The sequence below is a fragment of the Phyllopteryx taeniolatus genome, chromosome 13, assembly GCF_024500385.1.
Source record: "Phyllopteryx taeniolatus isolate TA_2022b chromosome 13, UOR_Ptae_1.2, whole genome shotgun sequence".
Classification (NCBI taxonomy): domain Eukaryota; kingdom Metazoa; phylum Chordata; class Actinopteri; order Syngnathiformes; family Syngnathidae; genus Phyllopteryx; species Phyllopteryx taeniolatus.
This window is the reverse complement of record NC_084514.1, coordinates 744,700-762,311: the sequence shown is the minus strand read 5'-3', so window position 1 is coordinate 762,311 and position 17,612 is coordinate 744,700. Positions and strand designations below refer to the sequence as shown.

Below are 17,612 nucleotides of genomic sequence, written 5' to 3'. Positions count from 1 at the left end.
TATATGTCAACAGGTGAACTTCCGTTTCCTTCACGACTCAGCCAACATGGCGACGCAGGGAGAGCAAAACAACTACTTTGTAAGAGAAATTGAGAAAAACGACGGTTCTGTCTTGACAGTGAGTCAATGTTACATGGGGGACGTGGGCTGCGTGGTGTGGGATGCAGCCATCGTTCTTGCAAAATATTTAGAGACAAAAGAATTTTACGATCCGTCCTCGGGAGTGAATTTATGGGCTGGCCGAAGAGTGGTGGAGTTAGGAGCTGGAACCGGGGTCGTTGGTTTGATGGCAGCAACACTGGGGTGAGTTAAATACATTTATTAATGCGGGTCCTTGACAGTCCAGTATTACATTTCGATATACAAAAATATAGTGGTGAGTCGTCTACACGGATAAAAACAAAGATAGGAAAGAAGGAGGCGCTACATTATTTCCGAATCAATTACAGTGCTTACAATTTGGTCTTTTGGTCCGAACATCCTTGGGGTTCAAAGATATGGCAACAGTCATGTTTTAAACAACAAGATTTCGTCGTTGACTTGCAAACTTTACACGGTGAAGATGAAATTTGGGCGAAATTAAGAGAAGGTTAATAACATACATAAACAAACAGTATTTTAGAAAATCCTAAAAGTACATACCTAAAACCTATTTTCGTTGAGGGTTAAAATTTTGAATTGACAGAATTATCTACATCAGTCCAAAAAATGCTTGTGTGAGTAGAACCAGAACAAATGAGATCTTGTTCCCTCTGCATTAGCACAGAAAGAGCACACTGAGTCAATGTTAATCTTGTATTTTTGCAGCTTGGTCTTTACAGGGTAGCACCGGTGAAATATCTCACTTTGTTTTTAATTCAATATTTTTTGGGAAAAGCCAAGTTGTTTTTCAGCCCATGTATTAATATTTTATTCCAGTAGAAAACTCCTGCAGGTTTGGAAACAATATCCCTTTGAATAATTTTCCCTCAATCAATATTGGAGGCTTGATCACTTAATAGTGACATAAATTACTAGCTGCATGCTTTCACAGCACTGGATACACGTTTTGTTTGGTACATTCCATTACAGATACACACCCAGCTCTTCTCACAAACATATATAGTCTCCTCCAAAAGCATTGGAACGGCAAGGTCAATTCCTTTGTTTTTGTTGTATACTGAAGAAATTTGGGTTTCAGATCAAAAGATGAATATGAGACAAAAGTTCAGAATTCTAGCTTTTATTTCATTGTATTTACATCTGGATGTGTTAAACAACTCAGGACAGAGCACTTTTCAATAGACTTTACACCGATTTTATCGGCCTGATCGCTATCGGCCGATAATTAGCATTTTAGGCTGATCGGCTTTGTCATAATTTGCCGATTGATCGGCTCCGCAAAGGTCATTTACTCTGAGTCGCCATCGTGCACAGTATATTTGAATCCAAAAGCTAATTTATTTTTAGCCTTGTCGCGTGTCTTTGACGCTATTACTGTAAATATCTGACGGCCAATAAAGTTATAAAAAAAACAAAAAACATGTCGGCGGTGTGGGACAGACAACACGTAATGCGCGGATCAGACGCCAAGACAAATTTGGTCTTTAACGATTGCACTATGTCAAACTACTGCAATAAAATCTTGTATTCCGATACCACCGCATCCCGTTTTTTTACGATCATTGGGCTTTATCTTGTCAACTCAAATGCGACCGGATACACTCGTTACCGTGGATCGCGCCGACTGTATTATAAGAACAGAATGGGCAATAACGCGTGTTGGTGGTCACTGGTGCTCAGGACGTTCGTTTAAGTCTTGCTTGAGGTATGTATGTTCACGTACTTTTAATACGATACCGCTCGCAAGCAGGCAACAAAAACGTTATGTAGCCTAGCAAGCTACTGCTAGCACTCACGGGTGTACCGGCGTTCTGTTTTGGTGTGGGTGAAGTAATTTAATTACAATAAAGTAATTTATTACAATAAGTTAGCCCCCATTATTTCTGTCATGTTGAACTGTTGGTTTGACCTGACTGATTAGAATACGTGACCTGACTAGACTTTTGGACGAGACTGCATATGAACCCAACTGAAGACTTGCGGGGTCTGATCCGCCCGGAGCTGATAGAGCTGCGCGTAGAAGACCTCAGCGCTGAACCTTCACCAACCTTATAGTTTGACTCTGTATTTCAAATAAATTGTTAAACTTTTCATCCAGCCTGATCATTGAAGAATTAAGTTGCCTAGCGGCCACCAGGCTGAGGGGGATTAAAGTTTGCAATGTTACTGTTTTGGCCTTTAGGAGCTCAAATTAGTAGCCTTTTAGAACCTTCTGGTATTGCATCCAATACAATAGAGAATTCACAAGGCGTAACAGGTATACCATTAACTGTTCAAAATAACTGACTGTCTAAAATGATATTTTTGTCAATTCATCTCCCGATATATAAAGATTCATTCTTATATCTAACTACATTTCGAGTTTACGAAGGGCGTACGTCATCACGCGGTACAAGAAGCGCGCTCGGGTTCCCGCCGTACGTATTGTTTTTCATTTGACTCTGGAGTTTGTATTTTCTTCTCATGCTTGCGTGTGTGCCCTGCAATTTACCGGTGACCAGTCCAGGGCGTACCCTGCCTCTCACCCAGAGTTAGTTGAGATGGCCTCCAGCACACCCATGACTTTAATGAGGACACCACGATAGAAAATGGATCGATGGATGATTTATATTTACGGCCTGTATATTTTCATACAAATATTTACTGTTTATATACAAATTCAGGTTATGTTGCCTGATGAACAGAACTCTCTTGTAAACTGAATACCCCCTGTACTCATATCATGAAGTATGTAAGGCTGATGTTTCGATTTTAGCTTACCCAGTTAATGTCTGTTAATTCCTGTTTCATTCTATTCATTTCCATAGCGCTTATGTTAGTGTGACAGACTTGGAGGATCTACAGACCCTACTGAAAGTGAACATTCAAGACAACCAGACTCTCATCACTAGTGGATCCATAACTGCCAAGGTACTGGAATGGTTTGTACTCGTTTATATTTTTTTAACATGCTTGCATTTTGATGATTGTCTCGAGGTAGTGTATAAATGACATTGCATGTGTAACACACATTTATACATTGCTACTTTCCTGTGTTCTTTTTGTTCAGGGGCAAAGATGTATCTGGTTTCCTTCCACCTCCAAACTATGTCCTTATGGCAGATTGTATTTATTATGAGCAGGTATTGTTATGGATTTCAATCTAAAATGTTTTGCATGTTTTCATGTCCACTAGCGGCAATGTAATACATTTATCCTGAAACGCTGATTTATTTCTGCACAGTCGATTACTCCACTGGTGGAGACCTTGAAGCTTCTCAGTGGACCAGAGACTTGCATTATTTGTTGCTACGAGCAACGCACCGAGGGCATCAACCCAAAAGTGGAGGAGCAGTATTTTGAGGTAAGATTCATGTCTTTTTGTTGTAAATACAAATGCATGAATATATACAGTCCCCTCCAAAGGTATTGGAACGGCAAGGTCAATTCCTGTGTTTTTGTTGTATATATATTTGGCGTCAAACAAAAGGTGCTCTGTCCTGAGTTGTTTAACACATCTAGATGTAAATACCATAAAATCAAAGCTGGAATTTCTAACGTTTGCCTCATATTCATCTTGCCACTCAATGTGTCCTGTCCTTTATTATTTTATCCTTTAGTTGCTGCACCAAAGCTTCAACTGTGAAGAAATTCCATTGAGCAAACAAGACGGAGAGTTTAGTAGTCCAGACATCCGCATCCTGCATGCGAGGAAAAAAAGTCTGAGATTGTAAGATGACATTTGTGTAAACCGAAGACGTTTCACTGTCCGAGTACACCGTGTACTGGTTGCCATTCCATCTCAGGGCACTCGCGAGACAGACAACTGTTCGCGCTCACATTCAGTTCAGTGCAGACAGCTGGACAAGTCTTCAATGACCGTAACGTGCATTTTTTTGGCATGCGGGATGCTAAGCACTATATCAGTGTGCTGCCCTAAATAGCAAATTATTCACACACAAAAAGCAACTATTTTGGGATCCTGTGTTTATGTGACATTTAACTTGCAGTTGATTTAACAATTCTCTTTAACGGTCTACCATGAATCCATGTGTGAAGCATTGCTGAGTTGTAACACTAGGGGGCAATAGTTGCCATCAAAAAAGGTGTTGAATCTGCAATAAAGCTGCAATTTCCTTACGAATCGGAGGTTGGTGGTCATTTGTTCCCCTTTGTTTCATTTGAATCAGTAACGTGACTGCACAGGCTACAGTCACAGAAGTCCTCAACCGTTTTCCTGACTCAAATATGAACTCAATATCGTCTATTTCTATAAGCTTCAAGTCCGTGCTAATACCAACTCTCAGGCCACTCACGCTTCTGCCATTCTTTTCTTTTTTTCTCCATTGCAAGCAAGGGGAATTCCATCTGACCGTCCCAGATGAGGCGCAAGATTATGGCTGTTTTACAAGCATCAACTGTGAGGTACCCCCCACTCTCTTTGTAGTCTTTCAGCCTCCTCACTTGTTACATTCCTGAACTCTCGTGCAACAGATGGTCAAATAAAACGATTAATGCTGACATTGGGCTACCAATGTAGTCCCTTAAAATAATGTACGATACACCATGACGGACAAACAAATAGCAATCACGTGATGGAAAACTTTTAAGAGTGAAGTCTAGAGAAGTAGATCGGTTTTCGAGTGGCTTTGGAGAGAAGGCTCAGTTCAGAGAGCTATCAGGACTTGGGGAGCGGTGGGTTGAAGGCTCGATGATATAAAACCAAATCAATGCTTCTTAAGCAACATACCGAGCTGCGCTGCAGTTCCTACATCACTGCAACCTACAATTCCAGGACATACATACAATAAAAAGTTTGCATTATTATCTTAGTAAAGGCAGACAATTTTGACACAGCTCTTGTACTGAATTTCATTATAGATGGTTTAAGTAGTCATGATGTTATCCAGCGTTTGACTCTGCACTAATGGTCTGATGATTCAGTTTTCCCGTGGCACTGACTGTGATATGTTCAGCCAATTAATCTGACTCACAGGTATAGTCATAAGTGGAAGAGCATTATGTTGGACCCAGGGGGGATCATTTGGAGATTAGAGGGGAGCGCCACTATTAAGTGGAGCATTCCTGCTGCATGCCTACCGACAGCTCTCTCTCTCTCCCTCTCTGTGTTATTATTTAGAATCAAGAATGTTTCTGGCGTCCTATCGCCTTCATACATTTTCCATAAATAATTCCAACAGTGTTGTGACAGTCTTTGTTAATTCGGTGAGCACTGCTGGGGAATGCAGTAAATGGAGCGATGGCGTGTTGTCTTCTATGCTCACACTACAACTGTAAACATTGTTGAACATGTGTAACTTATACATGCATCCTGGAGGCACAACGTCAGCGATTTCTGATCACAGATGGTGCTATTAGTGGAAAGTTAGACAATTTAACAGACTAATGTGGCATTTAACAGCCTAGTCATTTATAAATAACCAAACAGCCTAAGCATAGGGTGTGCACACTCATTTATTATAGAATTGAGTTTTCTTTGATGCAGGATATCTTTGTATCACAGTCTGTGCCGGTTGTTTGGATTTCAATCCCCAGCCCATTTAAACAGTTTGAGTTCCAAATACCATTTATGCAATGCACACACCTTCCTTTGCTTCTTTTACATTGAGAAAGAAGAAAACAGATTCTTGTGGGAGTGTGCTCAGCAACACGACTGCTGCATCACGGTCAAGTGACACAGATGAGACTTTGTATCATCAATTTATCATCCTCATCATCATGCCACCTGGAGCTAAGAGACGTAGTGTTCCCCAAATGAAGACTCATTCTCTCACTATTAAGGTGTGCCTTCAAAATAGGCCGCTAACTGGGACAGTTAAAGATAGAAAAGGCTGTGTAAATGTGGTACTGCACCCTCATGGATCATCCGTCTCTCAAAGATGACTCCACTCAAATGAATGCTTCAAAGACACGGTCAGAGCATCACTGGAACTCATTGAATTAGTGCTGGCCATTTAGGGCTAGCAGTAATCACAGTGAATGTAAACATTACTGTACCAGAAAAGGCCAAAGTGATTTGCTCGCGACCCAACTGTTATTTCATCACCATAAATTGTTATTTCTAGATTGGACAGTATTTATTGTGTTAACCAGAACAATCACAATAAGGTAAATATAATGTTGTTCGGGCGGCATGGTGTACGACTGCTCAGCACATCTGTCTCACAGTTCTGAGGGCCCGGGTTCAAATCCGGCCCCGCCTGTGTGGAGTTCGCATGTTCTCCCCGTGCCTGCGTGGGTTTTCTCCGGGTACTCCGGTTTCCTCCCACATCCCAAAAAACATGCCAGGTAGGTTGATTGAAGACTCTAAAATTGGCCGTAGGTGTGAATGGTGCCCTGCGATTGGCTGGTGACCGATTCAGGGTGTACCCCGCCTCCTGCCAGAAGATAGCTCGGCTCCAGCAGCCCGCGACCCGAGTGAGGAGAAGCGGTAAAAGAGAATGTGTGTTAATATATATGGATAATATTGTTTTGTACTGCAGTCGTTACTGAAAAAGGTTGATACCATTCGTAGTTTTGATGGTGTTTTCCTCTCGCCTTCTTCTCTTTTGCACTTCACTGGGTAGCTCCACAAATTTGCTTCCTGAATCAAGTCTGCGCAATAAGATGCAATAATCCATTGCAGGAGGAGGGACTGGGTAGCAGTCAAAACAATTATGATAGATTATGAAGTATTTTAATAATGAGGTGTTTATGCGTGTGAATTAAGACTCAAATGCTATTAATAGCTTTAAATAGAAGGAAACAATCAGTTTTGTGTGACGGGGCAGCCCCAGGTATTTGCCTGTGCTTGACGCATCGTGAATCTGCCCCTGGTTAAGCATTCTTTGGTCCCCTTAAAGGCTCTATATCAATCGAAAATGTAGTATTATTATTGTTGTTAAATATATTGAAATGATTAAATCATAGTCATGCCAGCAATCTGAGCAAGTGTTCTGCCATTTTTTGTACAGAAACAAGATCATTCGAGCCAGCAAGCTCCTCTCTAATTATATACCGACTTGTCAATCATACATAATGTAGTTAGTGTTGGCCAGCTTTAGGAAAATCTTTTTTTTTTTTCATTCCGTGTGAGTGATTGGGTGGATCCAGCCAACGCTAGTTTGCAACTTAAATCTGAGTCATGAAGCGCTTTCGGAGGTTATGTAAAGCCAAAAAGAAACGCTGCAAGCAGATGCCATGTGTACTTTGTCCTGTGTGTGTAACCTCTCGGTCAAAGACACCGAACAAACTAAAGATTCACTTCTTTTACGGGATCGCTGCTCTTTGAGCCAACTGAATTGACTGTATTGTGGCGTAGCTTCTCTTTCAAAGACTGATCACGCTCGGCTGTAACGTCCTTGAATGTGTGTGCGTGTGTGTGTTACAGCTGAGTAAACAACACTCAGGGACCAACCAGTTAAATGTAAGGTTTTCACATGAATAGAATCTGTGATGCTTAAGGATGGAATGTGACTGCTTTTTAAAGAAAACACTATGATTATAGACCTGGAACAACTGTATAATTACTTAAATGACTTACTCTTAAATCATGTAATTCATGTTTGTGTAAGCACTTCTATCTATCATTACAAGCCAAATTGGTTATGTCAAACAGGCACCCAACAAGATATGATCATTTTATGCTCTGGTGAACCTGTAATATAAGATAGCAAATCAACTTTATCTATAAATATGAAAGGAATGCGATTTGGTCCATTGCCCAAAGAGCACCCTTTTTCACTCTGGTTAAAAGGTAAAACAAGCCTATGCTCAACTTGCACGTTCAGCGATTACAGAGGAAAAAAATGGAATATGTCTATTCTGACTGTAACATTTAACAACGAACCACAACATGGCTGGCGCCTGAAATAACTTTCAGCTGCTAACTTTGCTAACAACCAAAGAGAAGCTTTTAGCGTCCTTGAGGATAAGCATCGCCTGTGGAAACTGTAGGAGGGTGGGCGACATTTTGGAGCTAAATGGACCACTGTAATAATAGGCTTTGCCTCCGTGTTAGTGCATTATAAATCCTACAGTTATACATTAAGCCAGAAATAAATGTACACAAGCTTCACGGTGGGCGACTGGTTAGAGTGTCTGCCTCACAGTTCTGAGGACCGGGATTCAATCCCCGGGCCCGCCTGTGTGGAGTTTGCATGTTCTCCCCGTGCCTGCGTGGGTTTTCTCCGGGCACTCCGCTTTCCTCCCACATTTCCCAAAAACATGCATGCTAGGTCGAGTGAAGACTATAAATTGCCTGTAGGTGTGAATGGTTGTTTTGTTTCTATGTGCCCTGCGATTGGCTGGCAGCCAGTTGCGGGTGTACCCCGCCTCCTGCCCGATGACAGCTGGGATAGGCTCCAGCACGCCCGCGACCCGCGTGAGGAGAAGCGGCTCAGAAAATGGATGCTTCCGAGTTCAAATGAATGTGCAGATGGAGAATTAGAGGAAGTGGCAAGAGGGGCCAGAGCCCTACGATTCTCGTTTTTTTTTTAACAAGAATTATGCAATGCAAAGTTATATGATGAATCATTGCTTGTATACTTTACAGTGCTGTAGTTGGAAGAAAACTGGAAGAAGAAAAAAGGATGGGACACAGTAATAGAGAGCACTGTATTTTTCCTGATATGCAGTTCACCTAAGTGATTGACGCTCCAACTTTTTACACCACAATGTACCCAAATTCCATGTAATAATAGCAAGGTTCTCTTAAATGTATTTATTCCATAATTGCAGAACTTTGCTCAGGAGGAACCAGGAGGGAGTGGAACTCTCAGCAGCTCTTCCTCTTTCCTTTTAGCTTTGAGGAACCCAGTGGAAACTTGTGGTCTAGTCTTGCATTTTGGTGGCACTGAAAGCACCACCAGCACATGTCCCATCACGCCATCGTCATAGCAACTGAACAATAAACATGCCTTCTGGACAACCCAAAACAAAACTGGATAGGAAATTGGAAACACTGAAGCAGTTAAATTGGGTGGACGAAGTATCAATTAAGAAACAAGATCACATTCAGAACAAAAACAATGAGACTCAATTTCTTGATGACATGAAACCTAACTTTTTTTTCTCAGGAAGTGGAAGGCGTTGGAAATGCCAGGAGGACTCATCTCTACAAATGTTGCTTACAGGCCCGGGGGCCCCGGCTGGAGGTGTTGCCGACAAAGCAGCAAGAATCATACAGTTGTAATGAAGTGGTGCAAACCAAAGTGCCATCGGTAGCTAATGGAGGCCTGTACCAGACTCTCACTGAGATTCACTGCGAAGCACGAGGGGCTGTTCATACAACACTCTCTTCAATCAAAAACGGAGCATTTTCAACTCAACAGCTTTTAACTGAAAACCGATTTTTTGGGGGAGCTTGAAAATGCAAAATTTTCGGCCTCAAACTCGAAGTCTGAAAAAAGTACACTGATTCTAAATGCTGAAAATGGTTGTTTGTGAAAATCTAGAACATGTAAATGCATGTTAAGTGTAGGCACAACCAAAATAAGAATGGTGCGCCACATTGCTTTTGTTGTGATCATGCTCATAATGCACACACACGCAGGCACACACACCCCCCCCCCCCCCCCCCCCCCCCCCGCCCCCCCATGGTGTTGGATAAGACCCATAAGAGTAAGAAATTAGTGTGGTTGGTGTGTGTGTCTTCAATTAACCTAACACATATTTGTGGAATGTGCAAGGAAGCCAGAGTCCCCTGAGGAAAGACTCCACGCTGGAGTTTCTGAACTGTGAGGTAGATGTGCTGCTACCCACACTGAAATAAGTTCAATCAGAACAGGAATGGCCGACTACAGTGCGATTGTAGCGTGTAGCATGAAGACAGGCAATTGGTACACCATTGTGTAGTGTTTCTTTGCAAAGTGACATGAACAACACATTTTCAGCACTTACCTTCAAACATACTATTTAAACAGTATTTAAACTAATTAGAAAACAAAACACGTAAATGACATGGGTGCAACTTTTAACTATTTATGAAACACAGCGGCACACGTTATTCAGCCTTTGGCTCACACTGACAGACATTTGAGCACATACACTCAAGTCCATAAAATAGGGTACATCGACAGAATGATCCTCTTTATGCCTCGAAACACCGCCACAATGGATTTGAATGGGTCCAAAAGTAATGGGACAAATAAACAATCATAAATCAAACTTTCCCTTTTTAATACTTGGTTGCAAATCCTTGGCAGTCAGTTACAGCCTGAAGTCTGGAACACATGCTGGATTTCAACCGATTGCATTGAAAACTCGTACGTAACCTAACCTTTCCGCCAGAAATGCTTAATGTGTTGCTGCGCATATAGGTCTATTCGCTATTCGCGAAGTCTTCTTTTGCTTGTTGTCTTTGACACACACATACACGTAGCTCCTGGAGAGTGTTCTTGATCTGGCCAACTGTTGTGAAGAAGTTCTTCCTTCACCAGTGAAAGCATTTGTCAGTTATCCACAACTGTTGTTTTCCTTGGTCTTCCGGATCTTTGGGTGTTGCTGAGCTCACCAGTGTGTGCGTGTGTCGCCCGCCCACCCCCCTTTTAAGAATGTTCCAAACAGTTGATTTGGCCAAATAGAAGGTTATTGGCATCCCGCGGATGGGTTTGTTTTGATTTTTTTTTCATCCTAAACCTTATTTCATTGATAGTAACAGCTCTTTGGATCTCATATTAAGAGTTGCAGCCAAGGGTCCCATTACTTTTGGTCCTTTAAAAAGTGTGAGGCCCCAATACAAACTGTTGGAATTCCTACACCATCCAACTAATTTGTCAGTCAAAACACTCAAAATCTGAAGTTAAAGTACATCTTGTTCATTTCATTTCAAATCCATTGTGGTGGTGTTTAGAGCCAAAAAGATGAGAATTGTGTTGATGTCTCAATATTTACGGACCTCACTGTACTTCCTGCTAGTGATAATCCCACAATGTTTTGCATTTCAATTGATCACGTTAGAAGAAGAAGAAGAAGAATCATCTTTTATTGTCATGAACATGCATGCATGCACACGAAATTTGTTCTCTGCATTTAACCCATCACAGTGAACACATACACATGTTAGTGGAACACACTGGAGCAGGGGGCAGCTGAAGCGCCCGGGGAGCATTTCGGGGTATCAAGTGTCTTGCTCAAGGACACCACAGCCGTGAGTCCGGGGGATGTTGGCGGATGGTCCCCCACGGTGGCAGGCGATGATCTTAACCATTGGGCCACGGCTGCCCAATGGTTAGCCCTCATTACGCAAAACACAGAACACTTTGGAATTGAAATACAGTAACATAATTGAGCTGTTCTGTAAATGGTGGCATCCAGGGAAGATGCATTTATCGGGATGTAGGCATAGCACAATTAACAATTGTACAATTAACCTGTGTATCAGATCAGATCAGAATCATCTTGATTTGACAAGGAATGTGTCAAATTCGGTAGTTGCGTCTTGGCTCAATAAAGGTTGGGAAACACGACCTTAGACTGTGTCCGACAGTCCAAAGTGCAAATATTCGCCTGAGAGAGATGGAGGGTGTGAGTGGAAGGACACAAATTTGATTCAAAGCCACTTTTTTCAACATTAGAAATGAGAAATAAAATATGAAATGAGTAGGACGTTATGCCATGTGACTGACTAAAAGTACAATAAACCAAGCATCTTTGATGTGATCCATTCACGGAGGACGTGATTTTTACAGAAGTGGCGGCATGAATTGAATGAGGTCAGCGGTAATGAGGGAAATGAACCCCCCAACGAATGCTCACTTCTTTCCACTCCTGTACAGTGTGCAGATCACTGCCAGGCCTCCCTCCTCCTTACTAAACTGGTTGACAATTTCACCCCATGTAAGCATTACTTCTATCCTTGTTTTAAACCATCAGAGGCTATTGATTAGTGACGCGTGTTGTCAGTTTTACAAGTTGCGTGCGGCATTTTAACTCAACACCCTTCGTAGGAGCCTGTATAGCAGAGTAAATTCAGATCTGATATTATAGAGATATTTTGATAAGCATTTGAATACAGCAAAAATACATGTCCATTCACAAGCCTGGACACAGTTTCTCTTTCAATAGCACAAGAAATTGCATCCAAATGTTTGACTGGTCATGTATGAACAGTACATATGTCATAAATAGCAATGAATACAAACAAATGAACAGTCGGTCTGTATTTGCTCTTTTGTCGTAATAAAACGAGAGGAGTGGCAAGTAGCGGAGCAGTATTCATTCAAAAGAGCACAATGAAACACAAACAATGGTTGTTTAGAACAACCTCCCTATAAAGTACCTGTATATTTGACGTAACTAAAATGTTCGACATAGCTCTCATTATGCTGCAGTATAGTTCTAACATGGCAAACTGCAACCACGATAATAAAGATATCGGTAAATGAATACCTCTCTGTCAGTGTCAGTGAAAATCTTTCAATACCGAACTTGTAATGGATATTATGATATTGCGGAAGTTGTCCTAGTGCTGTGCGTACTTGTGGCTGGTCGCTGTATGATGCTACTGGACCGTGATAATATTTACATAACCCTGGACAAATGTGATATACCAAATGAAAATGATTGCAAAACTTTTCCCACAGAAAATGTGACCTATAACTTCCATCCATCCATTTTCTTCCGCTTATCTGAGGTGGGGTCGCGGGGGCAGTAGCTTTAGCAGGGAAGCCCAGACTTCCCTCTCCCCGGCCACTTCCTCCAGCACTTTCGAGGGGATCCCGAGGCGTTCCCAGGCAAGCCGAGAGACGTAGTCTCTCCAGCGTGTCCTGAGGCGTCCCCGGGGTCTCCTCCCGGTGGGACAGCCCCAGAACACCTCACCAGGTAGACGTCCTGGAGGTATGCCCGAGCCACCTCATCTGGCTCCTCTCAATGCGGAGGAACAACAGCTCTACTTTGAACCCCTAACGGATGGCTGGTTGGGTGAACTCCAACGCACCCTCGAGGACCCTGCCGAGGGTGAAGAGCTGGTCCACTGTTCCACGGCCAGGATGAAAACCACACTGCTCCTCCTGAATCTGAGATTCGACTTCCAGAGGTACCCTCCTCTCCGGCACCCCTGACTAGACCTTACCAGGAACGCTGAGGAGTGTGATCCCCCTGTAGTTGGAACACACCCTCCGGTCCCCCACCACCACCCCAGTCTGCCGATCCAGAGGCACTGTCCCCGATGTTGCAGAGGCGTGTCAACCAGGACAGCCCTACGACATCCAGAGCCTTTAGGAACTCCAGACAAATCTCATCCACCCCCGGGTCCTTGCCACCAAGGAGCTTTTTAACCACCTCTTTTTTTTGGCTCTATAGCAGAAGCCCGAAGGTTTTGTGCTAACACTGACTGGTATTGGAAACTGTTCATAATTCCCTAGACCTTGTCTGAGGCCGCAAAGTACAAAGCTGCCACCACCATGCTTCACTGTAGCTATGATGTTATTTTAGTGATAACCAGTGTGTTGGCAACAGATCTGTACCTTGGTTTCATTCGACCATAACACATTTCACACAGGGGTGGAGCAACGTGGTGGCCAGGGGTGGATGCGGCCACCCTCATGTTTTTCAGGACATGTCCCCGTCGACAATTTGTTTTGGCCACCCTACACAAAATTTCTGGATCCGCCACCGATTTCACCACGTCCTTGGTGGATGTTAACTTTTTTTTTCTTTTTTAAGATAAGACCATAGCCCGCTGACATTTAAAGAGGACCGGAGATCGTCGTCACGTGTATTAAATTCAGGCAGTTCCTTCAGTGATACTGTCAGCCTCTTGCAAACCTCCCTGATGAGTTTTATCATCTTTTTGATCAACTTTTGGAGGGTTATACAGTTCTTGGTAATGTCAGTTGTACCATATTTTCTCCACTTGATGATTACTGTCTTATGGTATTGTTTTGCACTTCCCAGCCACTTTACTGTCTACTGTGCTCAATGGCATATTTAACGCCTTGCCTTCTTTCATCCCTTCTCCTGACTGATACTTTTGAACAATGTCATCCCTCGGATTCTGTGGAAGCGCTCTGTGAACCATGGCTTGTTGCTGTAAGATGGGTGTCTATAAAAATGTCTGGGTGGGAAAAAGTCTACTACAACTTCTGCACTTTATTTGGGACAAATCAAAGGCACTTTAAATGGTGGCAGGTGTGCGCCATTTACAGTTTGAATGTGATTGGTTCATTATGAACACAGCCACATCCCCAATTAGGTGTGCACTTTTATAAGTTTTCTTTAGATTCCAAAAACCTAGCATTTGACCAGGAGTGGGTAGACTTCATATCCACTGCACTCTCTTCAATTGCCGAAGACTATGGGATGAATTTAAAAGTGAAATGTGCCATTACACAAATCAGTCATATATGCAACTGGTTGAACTATGAATCCTTTGATGTGCAAAAAAGGCACATACTTTATATTCAAAAAAAAGCAGCTCCACTTTGTTTCAGTGAACTAATTTTATCCCAAATTCAGCTCTTGGCGTACACAATGCAGCATACAGTGACTGCCGCTCTCACACAATTATGAGGTTATGCTGTTCCAGAGACTAACAGTTTAACATCCTGTTTTGAACATTTTCCCATTGACAGGCAAGGGCATGACGGGCAGAAACATTCAATTTGCGGTTTCTATGAAGTCTGCCTGGCCAGGGAAGTTGGTAGCTGCAGCCTGTGTAAAGGCACCCCGTTTAGTTTTCACCAAAATGCCTTTGAGTGAAACAGTCTTGGTATAAAGTCACTTTACAGAGACAGACTTCAAATCACTTTTTTAATAAGACATTACAATGACAAGATCTGGACATGGATCCCCGCCCCACCCTGATCAAAACAGGTGCTGCAGCACAAGGTATCTTCCGCACTTTTGACCGTATGACAGCTGGTCCCTGGTGGTGGTTTGCTGCACTTCATGCTACAGATATAGGCTATCATATCATGTCCCGGTACTGAGACTAATCAATATCAGATCGCGAGAACTCTTGAGCTGAAGAACATTCCTTTGGGGGTGACTTAACCCACAGTGTTTCCTCCCCGCAACTAAAAAATGCAACAAGCATGTTAAGAATTACTGGAGGCCCATTTGTTTAATAGCACAATTAGGAATCAAGACATGACACATCAGTTTACTATATAGCCCATATAGGGGGGGGGGGGGGGGGGTGAGTGAGAGGGCTGATGAAATGGGGAGTATTTTTCCCCTCAAGTCAAGACAGATGGCAATGGTAATACCTCATTTGCAGCATTCAATACCTTTCTAAGAAGTATTATTCCCCATAGTTCTGGGTCAAAGTCCAAACATTTAAGATCTCCTTGAACAGAAAACAAGCAAAAGAACCCAGCCTAAGAATGCAGAGATAGTCATCGTTAGAAAAATGATATAAAACAGGAAAAACAGGCAAAGGTGGTGAACTGTTTGTGGCTTCCACAATAGAACCGATTAATTGAATATTCAAGAAGCAAGCCCTAAAATGTTGTGATAAAAAGTCTGCTACACAGGACAAGCATTTTTTTTTTTAAACCAGCAATCCAATCTGCAGATAAATTAGTCATGGGGTAAATGCAGTATTAAAAAATAAATGAGGCTAATCAATTTGTACTTAACCATACTCATTGGAGAGGTTCTTTGTAACTTTATTATAGTTTTGACCTAAAACAGTCAGCACTCAATCATTAAGATTTGTAATTGGAGGTTAGCCATGTCAGGCCCTCATAGAGTCCATCACCTGTGGTCGCACACGAGGGTTGAACGTACCAATTCCTATCTCGGATGCGCGTTAATCCGAGCTTCTCTTGGATTTCGTGTGGCTTCATGGCGTCTGAAAGGTCTTGCTTATTGGCGAATATCAAGATGATGGCATCCCTCATCTCCCTGTCATTGATGATGCGGTGGAGTTCCTGCCGCGCCTCATCGATGCGATCCCTGTCAGCGCAATCCACCACAAAAATGAGCCCTTGGGTGCCTGTATAGTAGTGTCGCCACAGGGGGCGAATCTTATCCTGGCCGCCGACATCCCACACGTTGAACTTGACATTTTTGTAGGTGACGGTCTCCACGTTGAAGCCCACTGTGGGGATCGTGGTGACCGACTGTCCCAGTTTCAGTTTGTAGAGGATCGTTGTCTTTCCGGCAGCGTCAAGTCCAAGCATTAATATTCTCATCTCCTTGTTCCCAAATATCTTCGAGAGCATTTTCCCCATTTTCAATTCTTGTGCATAAATATACCTTGCTGGTAATGAGAAAATCAGGCAGGAGCAATCTGCTTATTCTAAAACAGCTTCAGTTCAGTTACAGGCTTATGGACGAAAGCATGACTACCAATAACAATATTAGGAAAACACGCTCATGTTGAGGTCAACTACAAGAGCTTGCTTGCTATGCTGTGAGGTGCTTGGACGTGTACATTCAAAGTAGCACTTGCGTGTGCGCAAGGCCTGTTCACACCATGCTTCGTTACTCTACAAACTTGGCAGCAAGCTGTTGCGCGACGGGCATTTTTGCCCGAATCAATCAAAGGAGGGCTTTCCACAACAGGCTGGGGTGTATAACAAGGGAATGTTGTACCACTAAACGCCGTTGTGAAGTCCCTCAGGCGACGTGTGACGCTGCTCCTTTACCGGCCGCGTCCCGGCTCTCGGTCAGCACTGCCGGGAAGAAAAGCAGCTTTCTGCGGCTCACCCAATTCCAGCCAAAGCTTTGCGCCTGTTAAACTTCCACTTCCCGGTTGCTGAGGTCCTCGGTGACTCAGCAACACATGCACTCAACCGGGAAACTCCACGTCTCGCCCCCCTGTGGGGAGATTAAAGAGGAGTGTCAGGCAGCCCAAATTAGCCCATGTCCGCTAATGACGGCTAGCAGGCTAACTAGCTTAGCCGGCTAGCGAGCGAGCTAACAGTTAGCGGCAGCAAACCAGCCTTATCCTGTTACAAACTTAACGCCACAATAGATCAATACGAGCATCGACCGACTCGAGGTAGAACTATTACATGGAATACAAGTAATTTACCTCCGTTCGGCACACCACTTTCGGTTAAATCTCCCAGTAGTAGGCTTTCTTATTGAAGCCGAGCTGGTCGCGGCGCTGATACACCGGAAAGGTGTGGAACTGCCTTCACTGCCACTTCCTGCCGTTCACTTTAGTCACTTGCGGAGTTGAGCTCTCTGACTGCAGAACGACTAACTGTTCAAACTAAAACTCCCCAAGACTTCTCCACCGCAATACTTCTACACATCAATGTCACCAAATACGTAAAACATTCTTTAACCGAACGGTATTTCAAACTTGGTCCTCGCAGTTAAAATGGGTAAACAAATGGATCTGAGACAGCAAAGGTTGATACTGTTTGCTATTATTTCGGTGTAATTGATGGGTCAGAATATTCTGGACAACAAAACATCACAGAAAACTTAGACGTTAGTTTCGTTTAATTACAATGTGGTCACTTCAACAAAAAGAGTAATACTACCCCCTTGTGGTGAACAGACGTAGCTCCACGAGTTTTGAACATTCCATTCCAAGTCTGCCGACGTAACCCTCTTGTTTTCGTCATTTC

General features: G+C 43.0%; 2 protein-coding genes across 2 annotated transcripts; one reads left to right on the top strand and one right to left on the bottom strand.

The window, feature by feature from the left end:
- Positions 1-9: 9 nt before the first annotated feature.
- On the top strand, positions 10-9,645 carry vcpkmt (valosin containing protein lysine (K) methyltransferase). The gene is made up of 6 exons (XM_061793865.1): positions 10-303; positions 2,910-3,023; positions 3,152-3,224; positions 3,326-3,445; positions 3,702-4,506; positions 9,159-9,645. Exons 1-5 carry the CDS (start codon positions 47-49, stop codon positions 3,813-3,815), a joined length of 678 nt encoding a protein of 225 aa, XP_061649849.1. The 5' UTR covers positions 10-46; the 3' UTR covers positions 3,816-4,506; positions 9,159-9,645.
- Positions 9,646-14,818: 5,173 nt separating this feature from the next.
- On the bottom strand, positions 14,819-17,612 carry LOC133487395 (ADP-ribosylation factor 6-like). Its single transcript, XM_061793866.1, has 2 exons — positions 17,066-17,612; positions 14,819-16,848 (listed from the first exon to the last, which is right to left on the bottom strand). Exon 2 carries the CDS (start codon positions 16,257-16,259, stop codon positions 15,732-15,734), a length of 528 nt encoding a protein of 175 aa, XP_061649850.1. The 5' UTR covers positions 16,260-16,848; positions 17,066-17,612; the 3' UTR covers positions 14,819-15,731.

Excerpts from the sequence above, each read along its gene's own strand:
- vcpkmt (XM_061793865.1), top strand. The coding sequence starts at position 47 with ATGGCGACGCAGGGAGAGCAAAACAACTACTTTGTAAGAGAAATTGAG. Across the intron at positions 3,024-3,151 it reads ACTGCCAAGGTACTGGAATG|GGGCAAAGATGTATCTGGTT; the intron begins GTTTGTACTCGT and ends CTTTTTGTTCAG. Across the intron at positions 3,446-3,701 it reads TGGAGGAGCAGTATTTTGAG|TTGCTGCACCAAAGCTTCAA; the intron begins GTAAGATTCATG and ends TTTATCCTTTAG.
- LOC133487395 (XM_061793866.1), bottom strand. The coding sequence starts at position 16,259 with ATGGGGAAAATGCTCTCGAAGATATTTGGGAACAAGGAGATGAGAATA.